Below are 15,925 nucleotides of genomic sequence, written 5' to 3'. Positions count from 1 at the left end.
CCTAACTTATCATTTCCAGTTTAGGAATTGCAGTGTGATTCTTACTTTTTCATCACATGTGCGTGAATACAAAGCACCCAATTCTATGTTATGCTGATGAACCAAGAAAAATTCTGAAATGCTCAGATACCTGATTCCTGACTTACTGACAGTTAATAAGATAAAAACCTTTTTTTTTGTCATCAAATGTTCCAATATACATGTATTATACCTGTCTATAAACCCATAAAAAAGCCTACAAGCCTCTGCAATATGCAATAAGAGACAGTCAGCAAGGCAACAGGAGAACAGCAAGTCCATAGAACATCCACATACTTAATATATCTAAAACGAGAGGTCTTCTTACCTAGCATGCAAACACATTTGACATTCTGATCAGGGTTTTCAAACAAGATTTCACCACACCTCTGAAAGAGAAAGAAAGCCATAATTATTTTCAGATTTTGTATCAGTGTTCCCAAGGTAATGTGTCTATGCAACCTGACATCAGCATAACATTATTCTACTTCTCATGTTTTCCTTGGTTATCTGAGTCTAGGGACTTGTGTCATGAGTAGGGATTTTCCTGGTAGTAAAATACTTGAGATATTAAGTTGGGATGGATTGCTCCTTCATGCCTTATGCCTTTGCCTAGAGCTCATTTTGTGTGTTCCTCTGAGGAGTCATGGCCCGAGATGCATTCGGTGTCTAATGTTTTCTGTTTCAGTGGAAGATATGCAGTCTATTAGATCTAATAATTGGAGGTTAATCACTCTCAAAACTGGTCCTTCCTCAGATGGGAGTTATTCTAAACTACCCACTCTGCAATCAAACACACACATTGTTAAACACAAAACTAGGTGGCCTATACTTAACTCTCTGAACTTGAAAGAAACAAGTAAGGAAATGATGAAAAGGTGGCATTCATAATGCTCTTCCTGAACTCACAGACTCATGGAAATGGCAACTTTCTTACCTATATCTTATTTTTAACTTGCTTATTAAAATTTTTGTGCAAGGTAAACTCTGGAGACAACAATTAGCTCTTTAGGAATGGACTACACTTACGTGTATGACTGACAAATGGTTAGTACCTGAATATGTAAATAAATCCTCCAAAATCAATACGAAAATCGCAAACAGTCCAATAGAAAAACAGATAAAGGAACTAGCAATGGATGGAAGAGGGGATCTAAATGGTCAGTAAACACACAGGATAAATTCAACCACACTAATAATCAAGAATGAGCAAATTAAAGATAAACTGAAGTCTATTTTGAATTCATCTGCATGGCAAAACATAAGAGTCTGGCAATAAAAACTGTTATTAAAAATGTAGAGAAGAAATGTAGAGAAAGGGGCACTTGTAAAATGATAAAGTCACCTTGAAGAAAAATTTGCAAAATCTAGTCAAGTCAAAATGTACATATCCTATGACCTAGCAAGTTATCTTCTAAACTGACGACTGGAGAAATTTACACAAATAGCTTTAATGTTCAGCTACAAAACAGATAAATCTATTATTCACCACTGGAATACTACACAGTAGTTCAGATGAATGAATTAGAGTTATGTATACTTTAAAAACATATATTATGTATGTAACATGTACATGTAAATATATAATAATCAACTATATAACAATAATGTTTAAATCATGTGAAATATATAGTGTTCAAATCATACAAATACATATAATTTTCAAATCATGTAAAATACATAAAACTGTCTCCATTTTATATGAAGTTGAAGATAACCTAAAAATAGTACACATTATTTGTAGATATATTAATTTACAGAAAAAGCATAAAAACAGGTGATGAATAATGAACATCAAACTCAGGGTTGGGGGAAGATATGCAGAGGATATACATTCTTCATTCATAATTGTGAAAGGCAGGTTGAGAGGGAAAAGGACAACTCAATTACATACATTCAAACCAATCCATTTTCTGGGATGACCTACATCATGCACAGAGAGATGGACATTTGGCTCAGGGCCATGAAAAGGAAGCAAGCTGTTCCAGTGAATCAAGAGAATGGACTGCAGAGAGGACAGGTTGGTTGTTCCTGAAGGTGGTAAGAGGTCAAGGAATACTAGATGGAAAGTCTGTATCGTGAGCTTTTTTTCCTGGTCACTCTGCTGACCTACATATCATGTGATATTTATCATGCTATTTAATCTCTTCATGCTTCATTTCTTTGTAAGTAACATGGGGATGCTAATATATGCCACAAAGTCATATGCGAGAGCAAATGTGAGGATTAACAACCCGTGGCATCTGACCCAACTGTCTTCCCTGTTTTGCTTGTGTTTTGGCAAAGGTTGAACCCATTCAAATTGCTAGGATCCATTTCCGCATTACCTGCTTTTTTTAAAGTGGTGTTTTTATGACCTGAAAGAATTAATCGTCTTTAAATGAAAGATCAGAGGTTTCGAAAATATTTTCAACTTCTTGGCAAAGCAAAGTGTTAAGAAGCTCTATTAATCCATATTCTGAGTCCTACAAGGAACGAATTCTGGAGTGCTCCCTTACCCTTTGTCAATGGCAAAGCCCACACACGTGCTGGGATACAACTTTCCTTCTTTCATTGCAGGGGATGGAAGCAGATGGTAGGTGGAGGTTGCATGATTTCCCAAGGCTACCCTAACCCAAGGCTAACCTTATATATATGGCCCTTACAGAGGCAGATAGGTGTGGGTGTGGGTGTGGGTGTGGGTGTGGGTGTGGGTAAGGGTGGTGCCATGGGTCTCGTTCTTTTTCCCAGACATAAATAAATCCAGAAGTTTCTGCAACTCCTGGAGCATGCATTCCTAACAGTCATGGCCTGCCTGGGTTCACTGACCACACAAGCTAATGACCAAGCATCAAGTGCAGGTGCGGTGGCCCTTCTGATGATGATGAAGCATTCCTCTTCCTTCTGTCTTCATCTCCCTGGCCATCTGGGAAATGGCTGAGGCACCTCTGACTAGTTCTTTAACTGCTCTGCTTTATAAAATTACCTGATGATGGTAACAGATTTTAAAGCATGCCCAGAAGGGAATCTGTTGTTCTCAGAACTTGAAAGAAACCAGATTCTTTCCAGTGCTTTTTCTCATTGATGCCAGTGTTTAAAGGGCCTTGGCTGCCAGGCTCATGCTTGCTGTGAAACCTAGGGCAATGACCCAGTTTAAGAGATTAATTGGGCTAAGCCACGGGGTCCGAGTCTCAGAAAACTGCAGGATCTTCCATGGGGGAAGGTCTCATGCCCTCTTGGGTTCTCAGGTGCTGCAGCTGTCTTTCCTCATGGCTCTACCTGGTCACACATGCTGGGACTTCTCATTCCAGCTCACTGCTGCTGGATGATCCTGACTTTGACCTGGTTCTGATCACCAGGCTTCTGCCTCCTTCTCAAGATCCCATCTCTTCATAGGATCTCCAGTTTTGTTTTGTTTTTGTGCCTCATATACTAATTTCAACTCTCCTTGTTTGTGTCCTTCTCTCCCAGTTAATACTGACCCAAATAATAGGGCATAATTATTGAAATCCCTCGCCAAGGGGCTGGACCCTCCTGGCATACAGTCTTCTACAGCACATAGGATATGCTGCACATGAACTCATGTATGTAATGCCTGTTAACCTCATAGATATGAAGAATCAAACCACTTTCACTGTTAGTGCTCCTAACATGCCTCATTATGTAATCCTGGTGTCTTATACGTACAAGACACTTAAAGAAGATTTGTGGGCTAGCTAACATTGATTTAGCCCATACTATGAGCTAAGCATTGTTCTAAGTGTTGTACATCTACCATCTTATACTTTCATTATTGTCTTTTAAGAGAGTAGAAAATTGAGGCACAGAGAGTGCCACTCACTGTAGAGGACTCCTCTCCAGTAAGTGACAGAATGAAAGCTGACAGCTTACCCAATGCTTGACTAGTACGCAGATTCTTAAATATTGGCTATTGTTTATCTACTCACTGCCTGGGTCAAATAGACTATGTCTGCTTACATCCCCTCCTCTCGCTCATTAGCCACTGACTATTTGCCTGAGTTGCAACCTATTAGAGCATAGGTTTTGTATTAGACTAATCTAAGTTCAAATCCTATTTCTGCATTCACTTACCAACTATACTATCATGGAAAATTTATTTAGTTTTGTCAAACTTCCTTTCTCATTTGTAAAAAAAAAGTCAAGCTTATCTACATCATAGTATCATCATAAGTTTAGTTTTAATTCATTGTGAACAAGAATGTACCAATTTAAATTTCTGTAGATGAGACCATAATACAAAAATACAAATTAATAAATCTAACTTATTCCATAAAGTATATTTGAATTCTCATATTATTATTTAGGATTAAAAATAAAGAAATAATTCTAATTTAAAAAGTCAGAATACTTCACAATTTGGTTGCTAATTCCTATGTATTAAAATTTTTCTATGTTAAATCTCAAATTTACCTTTAAGTCAGGAAGAAAAAGATGATGTTATATATTAATATATAAATATAATATATAAATATATAAAATGCCACATCTATATTAGTAGTTTTAATTAAAAATATTTAATTTCCATTAGTTAGATCACATGTTTCAGCAAAATGTGAAATAAAATATATTTCTTTTAAGTGAACTATATCTTTTCATTACTTCCACCTTAAAATTAGTTATGAAAAACTGCTATGAGGTGTAATTTTTAAAAATCACACTAAAGTATTCAGCACACCTCTTTTTCTTAAGGGAAAATTATATCTGAAATTAAAATATTTAAATATGAATCATAGTAACTATTGTACTCAAAAGAAATTTTAAAAAATTAAATAAAAAACATTAACGTTAGTGAAAAATTCATACATTGTTCAACTGGAAGCACTTCTAACATTCTTAAATCAGTTAATATTTTTCCTGCTTCAAATAAAATTGTGTGCTCTTTTTATTTTTCTGAATATTTCCAATCACTTGAATATCTTAGTCTCTCAGTGGGCCTCCAGCAATTAATCTTTTTAGGGCAGGTGTCTTAATATCTTTGGATGGGAGGAAACATTAGTAAACAAAACACAAAACAGAAATCCTCATTGGTTGGTGGTTTGGCCCACTGCCAGCTGAGTCAATAACTGTTTTCTGTAAGTAGGTAATGTTAAATGCTATCAGCAAATAATTAATAGGCTGTGATTCTTTGATTATTTTCTTCCCATAGTTATAGGTTCTTTTTTTTGTTTTTTTTGTTTTTAAGCAGAAAGGCATTTATACATGAAACTAGGTGCTTATAAACGCACTGGAGGAGCAGGCTATAGGCTGGGCACCTAGAAATGAGTCTCAAAAATGCAGAATTGGCTTATGAGGGGAGCTGATGGTGGGCCACATTGGAAATGTGGAGACGCAAGAGGCAACACTGGAATTGTTAACTTCAAGACCACACCACCATGGCAATGATCCAAAGATTAGAAAGCTATTGGCATGATTGCCTTTTGATACCCACGGAGCCAGTGATGGAATGCTGGAAGCCACTGTAGAAATGCAGAAAGACCCAACATGCCCAAGTCTGTGCTTGATAGATCATTAAAACAAACACAACAAAAAGAGCCCCTGGTATATAACTAGATCTATTTTGGAGAAAAAAAAAAGTGATCAAAACTGAGTTTCCTGAGCTGAAGTGCTAACCATGGCTGCTTTTTGATGGAAAACGAAGCACATCTCATTTGTGCCAGGAGCGACGGAATCAACCTGCAGCAGGCAAGGCCCCAGCACAGGCTGCCTTCACCCCCCCTCTCACCCCCACCCCCACTCTCACGTCATTTCCAAGTTCTCGGATTCTGAAAGTTTCCCATTCAGGAATTAATTTCTCTAGTGAGGTTTTTAGTAAACAAGGCAAATGCCCGTATGTTGATGCCTCTGTTTTATTTGTTCGCCCCTGAACCTCAAAGTGTCTTGCATGATGACACTCCCGATGTTAATTAAATGAAAGAATGAATATTTCTTTACTGAAATTCTGGGGCACGTGCTTGAAATTTGAGATTATCTGGGGTAGCGTGAAAAGAGAATGTTTTCTGGATGTTTATGTATACACACCAGTAAGTGCTGCCATTAGCTGCAGCCACATGACGTGGAACTGCGCGCAGTGATGAAGGGGAAACTTGACATCGAGAAGACATCTCATAATATCTGGGTCACTTTCCATCTCACATTTTCCCCCAACAATAAACAGAATGTTACTAATAAACCAGGCCCCAGAAGATAGGCCTGGAGAGAAAATGGTTTAGGTCTTTAGATCATAAAAAGATAGCTTCTGTTAAGAAACTGAACTCCCGGGGCGCCTGGGTGGCGCAGTCGGTTAAGCGTCTGACTTCAGCCAGGTCACCATCTCGCGGTCCGTGAGTTCGAGCCCCGCGTCGGGCTCTGGGCTGATGGCTCAGAGCCTGGAGCCTGTTTCCGATTCTGTGTCTCCCTCTCTCTCTGCCCCTCCCCCGTTCATGCTCTGTCTCTCTCTGTCCCAAAAATAAATAAACGTTGAAAAAAAAATTATAAAAAAAAAAAAAAGAAAAAGAAACTGAACTCCCCAAAGTCTAACAAGAATCTAGAGGCTTGAAACTCCAGTGTCTATCAAATGAGTTAATGAGTGAATGAATGAATGAAGAAACATTCAAAATTATTTATTGAGTGCCTACTCTGTGCAGGTACCGTACTGTAAGTGTGAATACAAAATCATATGAGTCTTAGGAACTCCAAATGTCCCCCAGAAGTTTATTGCTTAGTCTGAAGTCAGAACATAGGAGACTGTGGGTAACCTCAGTGGTGGGCCCCCAGTGCTGTCTGGGGCTATCACAGAATGCTTCCAGAAAGAGATAGCCACAGGTCTGATAGGAAGGAGTTGGCTGACAAAGGACAGGGCAGAGGTAGGTGCCAGTGCGAAGCCCTGAATCCCTGTTGGGACCCTTCAAGTAGCTGCTCAGGAGGAGACCAAATTGTGGTACATCAGGATAGAGGGCTTAATCAAAGTGGTAGTCACAGGTGAGATGAAAGATAAGTATGGGCCAACAGTGATTAAAAGAATTCTGGGCCCAGTTAGAGAGGCCCGACTGAATTTTGAAGAGCCAGGATGCCTAATAAATTCTTTTCGCATTGTAATAGATAATTACAATTTGGTGGTCCCAGATATCTCTCACCAATAGTATTGGCTACAATCTTTTGTTCATTTCCAGCTCCAAGAGGGCATACCAAGCCTGTGGTGTTCCTTCTTCTTTTTTCTTAAATTATTACACAGAATGGCTATAGCCAAAAGAGCAGTCCCTAACCACTCAGTTGAAATCTCATGTGAGGCTGACTTCTGCTACTGCTAAAGCCATTAGCACCTACTGTTGAGCACATCACAATTTCCCCAGCCCTCAGAGGGTGCATTTCCAGGGTCTCCTACTTTACAGTGGCTACAGTCCCATCTCCCGTGTGGGTGGCACAGCCAGGCCTTAATCTCTAAAAACTGTGGCAGCCCTTGGTTCTTTGGTGCCAGAGGACGGCAGATTTGGAACTGGAGCTGATTTCAGCTCAAGCTCATGTTTTCCTTTCTAAGTTTTTCCAGTGAAAGAGCAGATTTCCATCCCGTTTCAGGCTGTTAAAACGTCAGACTAATAAGTTTTCAACAATCTGTCAGTGCAGATCTCCAGCAACAACCTGGCACTGTCTTCGAATTGGGGCCTCATCGTCCAACCCAACCTCAGCCAGTCAAAATAGGAGACACACTAGCAAAAGGAAAAAAAGATAATCACCTCGAGCTGAGTAGAAACTCTTAACAAATCCATTGTTGCCAACAGTCAACAGCAAATCTGTGGGCTATATTACCTGAGGTGACCCTTCAGGCAGGGCCATCCCTCATAAACCTCTAATTAGCTATGGTTAGAAGTGACTTGAAAGATATTAATGCTATTTCTATTGGAAAATGAGCCTACCAAGCTTTTAACAGCTTTGTTTTCTTCTTCAGTCAAAGAACAAAATGTTAACTCAATGGCGTATGCTTTCTATTAGAGAAGTGCCAGCAGCAGTAACGTCCAGAGAGTCTCTCAACATTTTATTACATACCCTATTTTTAAATGTTTAAAAACTACTCATTATGAACAAAAACTTGGAAAACCTGGTTTTAGCCCAAGAGTAATTTTGTTGTTGTTGTTATTAAGCAAACATCCAGAATGCAGAACTGTGTTTTCTGTCATTTGAGCCATGGACAGTAGAGGGCACTAGGAAGGCTATATATCTACTGTGTAGTGGGACACCCGTATGGAGATCCTGGGGTCAGTTGATGCACAGGTTCAGAATTGCTGTGTATTATGTTGTGCTTTTCAGTATATGCAGGCTTTCTCCATGCACTTTTATTCTTGACTTCCATTGCACATATTGGAATACACACTGAATATCACATATTTCATTGTGTAAAACAATGGCTATAGCTTTTGATCAAGCACAGTTTTAGCAGAATCCGTACCTGTGGAACCCAATGGCATGCAGAATGTAACTGGGGTATCTCTTTAATGCACCCAGTTATAGCAACAGAGTGGGCATCATAGTCCAAGGTACTCTGGGAATCATTTTGATATGGGCTCTGAGAATTGTCCTATATCAGACACAAAAACGTATACCACAGATGTTGATAAAGATAGCAAAAATTATGTCAGAATTTTCCCATACAATTTCCTATTTTATTTATCTCCCCAGAGCCCTAAGCATTGATTGTCTTTCAGAAAGACACTTCTGTGAAAGCATAAATACTTAACTTTTATAAAGTGAGTGTCTATAGTGGAAAGAAGTTAGAGTATCTGGATTCAAATCCCAATTTATCCCTCTCTAGCTGTGTGATCTTGGACATAGTATTACTTATCTTTTTGAACTTCCTTGTAGAGGAGAGGTAGTAACAATGCTCACTCCTTTACTGAAATAATTAATGTAATTTGTGTGAAAGCATCTTGTGTACTCTGAAACCCATAATGGGGCCTGCTGTGAATGCTGTTTTGTAGAAGGAAGGAGGTGGAAAGTGGAGAGGGCCATTTGGTGAGACTATGTACCGATACAAAACACAGTTCTACTGTGTGAGTCAGGGGATTTTGTGAGGAGAGAAATTTTGCTCCTGCCAAATTCCTGAGCACCAGTCCCTCAGAGGGTAACCTGCAAAGCCAGAGTAGTCTAGAGACCAGAGGTTGGCAGGGCAGGATTGGGGTGGTAAGCCCAGGCTGGGGAGAGCAATGGCGTTTGAGAAAGTATTAAATGAGAGAGGAAGCAGAGGTGAGGTGTGAGGTGAGGAAGCACCTCGTGTGAGACGTAGATCTGAAGAAATGCAGGAAAAGGAAGAGGGACTATTTGAGGATCTGTAGTTTGGGCAGGGCAGTTCCAGTACCAAGAAGACACATCTCTTATCTGGGAGGGATCTGGGATACCGCTGTGGCCAACAAAGTCACTTTATAGATGTAGCAAACAAACAAGTACAGTGAAGCTAGGTGACTTTCCATTTCAAGGTCTTTGATGATCAGACTATGAGCTCTTGAGTTCAAAACAAGACCCCAATACCAGATGCATCACCCTCGGCAAGTTATTCAACAATTCTTTGCCTCCATTTCCTCACATGTCAAATGAAGATATCACTACTGCCTATACCATGGGCTTAGAATAGTGGCCGGTAGAGGTAAGTACCCAGTAAATTATTACTTTCAAGGATATACAATTATTTGGAAGCAGAGAAGCCACGAAAACCATAGCTTTTTCAACTGCCCTCCAGTATTATTCCATGTTAGCTCCTTAATGTGGACTTTGAGCCATTGACCTGGGTAGCCTCAAGGTGCCTGAAGCACACATAAAGGGACACAAACCTGTAGTACCTGTGAGATGGGAGTGGTCAACAAGTATTTGTTTAATGAATGAATGGGAAATCAGAGGGCAAAGAGCAGATTGAAAACTGCACTAATCCTTACTAGACAATTAACTCTAGTTGCTACAAGGGAAAGATTTCAAGATCTGAAGTCTCACTTTTGTTGAATATTTCCTTTAAAATATTCATTCATTCAGCAAAACTTCACTGAACTCTTTCCAATGCAGCAAAAGTAATTATCTGTATTTAGCTGCTTATGGCTGCATTTACTTATTAAATTCAGTGGAACCTATCTCAATTTTGATTATATTATTCTCAAATAATACTTGTGTGTTTAAAGTCCTAATTAAAGACAACCAAGCAGACTTTTTGTATAGTGGACATGTTGACTTTAGAAAGTTTCTATAGACCATTTGGTGCCCAGAGATTGACTATGCCTGATCCGCCCTTCTCCTTGGCATTGAGGAGGTGGGAGGAATCCAAATGGGTTTGGGAAAGAGGTTTCTCATACACTGGCCACATCCTGATGGGTGTGGAAGAGTTTGTGAATAATGTATTCTGATTGGATAGGGGAGAGAGGAACTAATATCGAACAAGTCCTCAGTGGGAGTTGAAGGCACAAGATAAGCTAGAAGGGTGTTTGTTCTGAGTAGTAAATGACAGGTGCAAAAGCCTAAAGGTGACTAAGGAAATGAAGGAAGTTAGGAATGGCTAGAAGGGGTTGGGGTTCAGATAATCAGGTGAACTGGCAAATGAGGGACACTAGGCTGGGGAGTTTGTCAGGGGCCAGAGCACACATGGCCCTGTGGGACTCCATTTAGTGATTGGACACGTGCTTGGGTAGGCCATGAATCTGAACAAAGTCACTGCAGGTCACAGGCCATCTTTTCAAGGCAATAGAGAAATCCCAAAGTGTTTAGAAAGCTTTTGTAATGGGAATACGGTACAGCAGTCACGTTTGATGACTGATGTTGCTCTTCACCACACTTGGCAGTATCTTTAAGTGGGAAAAGTGTTCTGCCATGTGAGTCATCACCTTATACTTGAGTGTTTAATAATATTATCTTTGGTATCCCTACTACTTAGAGTTTTGACAATCAATGAAGGTAAGGAATACAACCAGAACTGCACTTTTTCTGACTCTCCAGTATTACTGCACACAGGATATTCACAAGCAGATAGATTTCTTCAGATTTGCTGTCATCCGTATGGCCTTTACAAAGGGTAGATCATGGAAATAAGAAGGTGGCTTGCCAAATTTCCAAGTCTAGCACGAACAGATTACAAACAGCAAGGTCTTTTAAACCATGCACAGGGTGAAGACTGAGAACAGAGTGAAAGGGTGACTAGCAGACAAGTCCATGGATCCCAGAGGATGATGGAAGTAGGGTCCTTCAACCAACTCCTTCCCTAACACTGGAGATGGAATCTCCTCCTAGAAACTACTGGAAAAGCATGCTGTACTTCAAGAAAATCATTCCTTTATCCACCATCACCTTCAGAGTGAAAATCGAACCAGAGCAGGACTCCACTATTCTTGCACTTCAGGCTGACATAACATGCAGCCTGTCCCTCTGCTGCCCCGAGAAGACTGACACTGTGAGCACTTGGAACAACCACCTTTTGTCTGATGTGTGTATTGCCAACAATACCTACTCACAATTGCTAAACTCCAGCCATCTGGGTGAACTGTCCAAGCTTTAGACATTGGTTTTCTTCATTTACCCTGCAATTTCCAAGCTACTTTATATGACCCCATAGACAGCAAAAGCTTCATAGATAATATCAGCAATACCTCAAAATCATGGTACAGACATCATGATTTGGAGATTCATGCGACCTCATCCAGCTGGTAACTGAATTAATATTTATACAGGACAAAGGAATACTTATAATGTGCTCCTTGCAGCTCAGTGCAGTAATGCTCCTGTACATAAACCAACAATTAAATGTAATCCTATACACTTATAGTTTTAAAAGAAATTCAAACCAGTCCTTGGAATTAAATAACCCCAGTGCTAGAGAAAATGACTTCCAGAACATCAAGCCTAACATGCAAACACAGGGCCTCTGAGCCACAAAGGAACAAACACTTTTCCACAGGGATAAGGGCTCGTTGTATAACTACTTGTGAGGTCAAAGATCCAGATGTTCCCACAGATGATCAAAAAACGATTACTGGTCAAATAGCATTGACCATCTCCGTATGGACAGCTCTGAGACACGGATTTGGCCTTGGAAAGGAGATCTCTGTAAGTTCTACTGGCAATCCATGGCAACCCCAAGTTAGAGCTGGAAAATCCAATATCTTGGAGAAATAACTGACAGGTCTTATAAGCTACAAATGAAAATGAAAATCCATGAAAATCGTGCATATTTAGCTAACTGTTGTATTCTGCTTTGTTATAGCTTACTAAACCTTACAATATACTTTGATAAGAGCAGTATTAAAAAGTCACATCCTGTTGGATCTCTTTTCATGAAGGTAGAGACTTTTGTCTAGTTCACTGTTCTTCCCTAGAACCTAGATCATTTGTCACATCGTAGGGTGTCAATAAATATTGCTTAAAACAAAGAACGAACAAATGATTTGGGGCAAAATATACCCAATCCATTCATTACTATGTGGCAGTCAAGTCAAGCATCTGTGAGATGGTGAAAATTCAAATTAGAAGAATAAAGTGAGCAAAACTGTACATAAAATTTAAATAAACTCAAATTGCAAGTTTTGATGCCATTACACCATTAAGAAATTGGCATCTGGGATGTGCAGTGAACCTACTATAAATGCTTTAAGTGGAGTCCCACCCAAAGGCAAAGATTTCTCTAAGTCTTATATTTTTGAGCCGTAGTTTTCCCTGAAAAGCAAAAACCATAAACACTAGTTTTTCAACCAGCAACTCTTTCAAACAAACAAAATTTGTTCTTAAATCTTCTTGATCAGAGTCCATATCAGGAAATAGAAGTAATATCTATATTCCATCTCATTAGTGTCTGTTTGGAGGGTTAAACCAGTGAAGTGTTTCAAGTGTCTGATGAGAAAAATTGTATAAAGGTCACTTGGGGACTACTTATGGTAGTAGGTACTGTGTTGTTGATGTTTTATAATACTCATTCTAATCACTTTATTGCCTCAAGACCCTCTTCAGCCTTCTTACAATGATCCTTGATTTGAGATTTCATTCTTATTACTGTCAATAAACTCAAGGAATCCTGAAGATCATGCTTCATTAGCTTCTCGGTAAATCTGCCTGTTATCTGACATTACAATATGACATATATTCATCTATTAATAATGCTCATTAAGTAACTAATGCTCAGAGAATGAAGAGGTTTTTGCCTATATTGAATCTTTTTAACCTAATGACATAAAACTTTTTCTCTGTGTATTTTTTAGCAAAGCAAGAAAGAAATTGAACACAAGTGCAATAATGCTTATAGACTCATTGTATTAATTTACTAGCCTTAAATTTCGAAAACCTAGGCTAGATAGGGGCCATGCCTTAGCTTTGAATCCTAGGATCAAGCAGAATGTTTGGCATAAAGCAAATGCCTAATAAATGCTTTTGTGCATGGCTGAATGAGGAAAATATAACATACCAGGGAATCTGGTCATCATTAAACAAATTCTACTCAACTCAAACATGTCAATACAAGCCTTTCTGGATATCATTGTTAGGTATGAAAAGTGTGCCATATCCACACACATACACAAACACATGCTTAACTTTGCTTAGTGTGCTGTAGTTTGGTGGTTAAGAGTCCAGGCTTTTGTCTGGAGTCTCATAGCAGCAACTTTGAATCCCACCTCCACCATTTCCTAGCACTTTGACCTTGGGAATTGGCTTATTCTTTCTCTCAAAGCCTGTATTCTCACCTGAAGAACTGAGACCACACAGAGGTGTTAAGAGATTAAATGTGATTAGCACATGTGAGATTCTTAGTGCGGTGCCCAGTACATAGGAAGTGGACAGTATATGCCTCTGTAAATATTACACCCTTATACTCTGGCCTTCATCAGAGTCAAGCAAAGAGAATAAAAAGTCTTATTTCTCATTCTGGACATTGTACTACCTTGCCCTCAAATCAAAATGAATCTTTGCTGCTCCCTTTGTCCCAAACGTTCCTTGTATTTTGGAGGAAGTGCAAAGAAGGGGCGACAGAGAGCTTGATCTTTGGAGTCCAGCAGCTTGTGGATGGCATTTACCAGCCATGTGGCCTCAGGAAACCCTCTAAAGTTACTTCATCCTCTCTAAAACATGATACAACCTCCCCACCTCATGGGGTTGTCCTGAGGATTAGGCGTTATCTATAAAGTTCCTGACTCAATGATGTTTCTATATGTACATGTGCATCCATGTAGGTATATATCTACTTCTCCATTCAGTGTCTACCTTCTTTTCTCCATATGTTCAAATTGTTCATATTATTTAAGGCCCAGATAACAGGGTGATCCTTTATGAAGCTTTTCTGATATTTTTGAGTCTAAGTTAACTTTTTCTTTCCTGGATTTCCTATAATTCTTGTAGCCACTTTCCATTTTCTAGGTCACATTTTCATTACTTTGTCTACAGACCACGAGCTCTTTAAGGCCTGAATCTAGATCTGCTTTATATATTTCACATATGTCCCCATCAGCCTCTGGAACAGTGTGTGTGTGTGTGTGTGTGTGTGTGTGTGTGTGTGTGTTAATGAAAAATATTTACCAAGCATCTGTTTTTAAAATCTTGTTACTATCCTGCCTTATTGCACAAAGATTTGGAGATACATGTAGATTTCTTTTGGTGTGCATATGTGCATGTTTACATGCAAATAACCACCCCATACACACATCCACACACACGTATATTGCAAAGGGTATTAAACCTAGCTTAAAGCCTGGAATTAAAACCTCCGAATGTCCAAAAAAACAACACTTAGTTCACAGTGCTAACCTCATTGTGGAATAAAGTTCTTCATGTTGAAACCTCTTATTTACTTTGAAGTTATTAAGAGAGGAGACATTCTCTTGTAACACTTCCTGTAATATATTTTGTTGCTATGATTCCAGGAAAAATTTTTGATCAGTGTTACTCATTTATTACAAATGAAAATATTAAACTTTTGGAATCAAGGAAGTAATGTTCACTTGCTTTCTTGGCCTGCCACTATTCATACCTTTCATATTCACCATTGCCAACATTCTTTTAGAGCCAGCTCTTTGTTAGTGAAACATTTCTTCATCTAAACCCGAAAAGTAATATTTTTTTTTGCTTTCAAAATGAACACTCTTGATGTTGGATAGCATTCTCAATTTCGTCTCTACAAACAGGTCATCAGTGTTTCACATGCTATTGCTGATATCAGATCATTGAAGATTATTCTTTTAAAGAGAGTACTTAGTTGAAATTGATGAATAAAGAGGTAAAATTATGACATCTGTCTCAAAATAAAGTTCTAAAACCAAGATCTGATTTTGAGTATCTTTATGTTAACTACTCACTGGGTGTACATATTACTTATGTAAAATAATTACTAGTCTTTATTTTCACATTTTAGACCCGTAAGTGGTTTTTACTCTCTAAAAAGGAAAAGCAATATCTTTCTTGACCTTTAACGTGCAAAACTTGTAATGTACGGCAAATTTTAAGGAAGATAAAATACCAGCCAACCTATTAACAACCCATGTTTCAAGCATGTGGTTAGGTGAGTTGGCAAGAATGCTTCCGCATACGGAAACGATTTTGATGATCAGAATGAGAGAGCCAAAGAGCTCTGGCAAGTGAGACTTTTAAAAAATGAAATACAACACAAACTTTCAATTACACATGTAACTCCAAATGGCCTCAGAAATCATACGGTGAATGATAAAGTAAATGTAAATTAAAGTCTCGGTCATGCATGAACCACTAGCATGTATGGGAGGGGAGTATCCTGCAAGTAATTTTTATGACATTTTTGAATTCTCCCTTATTTTCTCACTCCACTGCAAAGGCAAGAATCCTCAGTGTCTTCTCTGATTTCTCCCTTTGTCTTGTGACCTCCCACTCGCCTCTACCTCAAAACGATTTAATGACTTTTCAAGTCCTTTGGCTTCAGCTCAAATCCATCTACCTTTCCCTATGCCATGACCAG

At 38.8% G+C, this 15,925-nt stretch overlaps 1 protein-coding gene across 2 annotated transcripts in view; it reads right to left on the bottom strand.

Moving 5' to 3' along the window:
* Positions 1–15,925, bottom strand: part of PDE7B (phosphodiesterase 7B) — a 326,358-nt gene that overhangs the window by 215,729 nt on the left and 94,704 nt on the right. Inside the window, exon 2 of one of the 2 annotated variants that reach the window (XM_043593075.1) lies at positions 347–407. In XM_043593075.1, the coding sequence (XP_043449010.1) occupies positions 347–407 (61 nt within the window). Of the gene's footprint in view, positions 1–346; positions 429–15,925 lie in introns of those variants that run through there. The other variant, XM_043593076.1, reaches the window with a different exon arrangement.

This window comes from Prionailurus bengalensis, chromosome B2, assembly GCF_016509475.1.
Source record: "Prionailurus bengalensis isolate Pbe53 chromosome B2, Fcat_Pben_1.1_paternal_pri, whole genome shotgun sequence".
NCBI classification, from domain to species: domain Eukaryota; kingdom Metazoa; phylum Chordata; class Mammalia; order Carnivora; family Felidae; genus Prionailurus; species Prionailurus bengalensis.
Note: the sequence above shows the minus strand (reverse complement) of the source record. Positions and strands in the feature narration are given on the sequence as shown.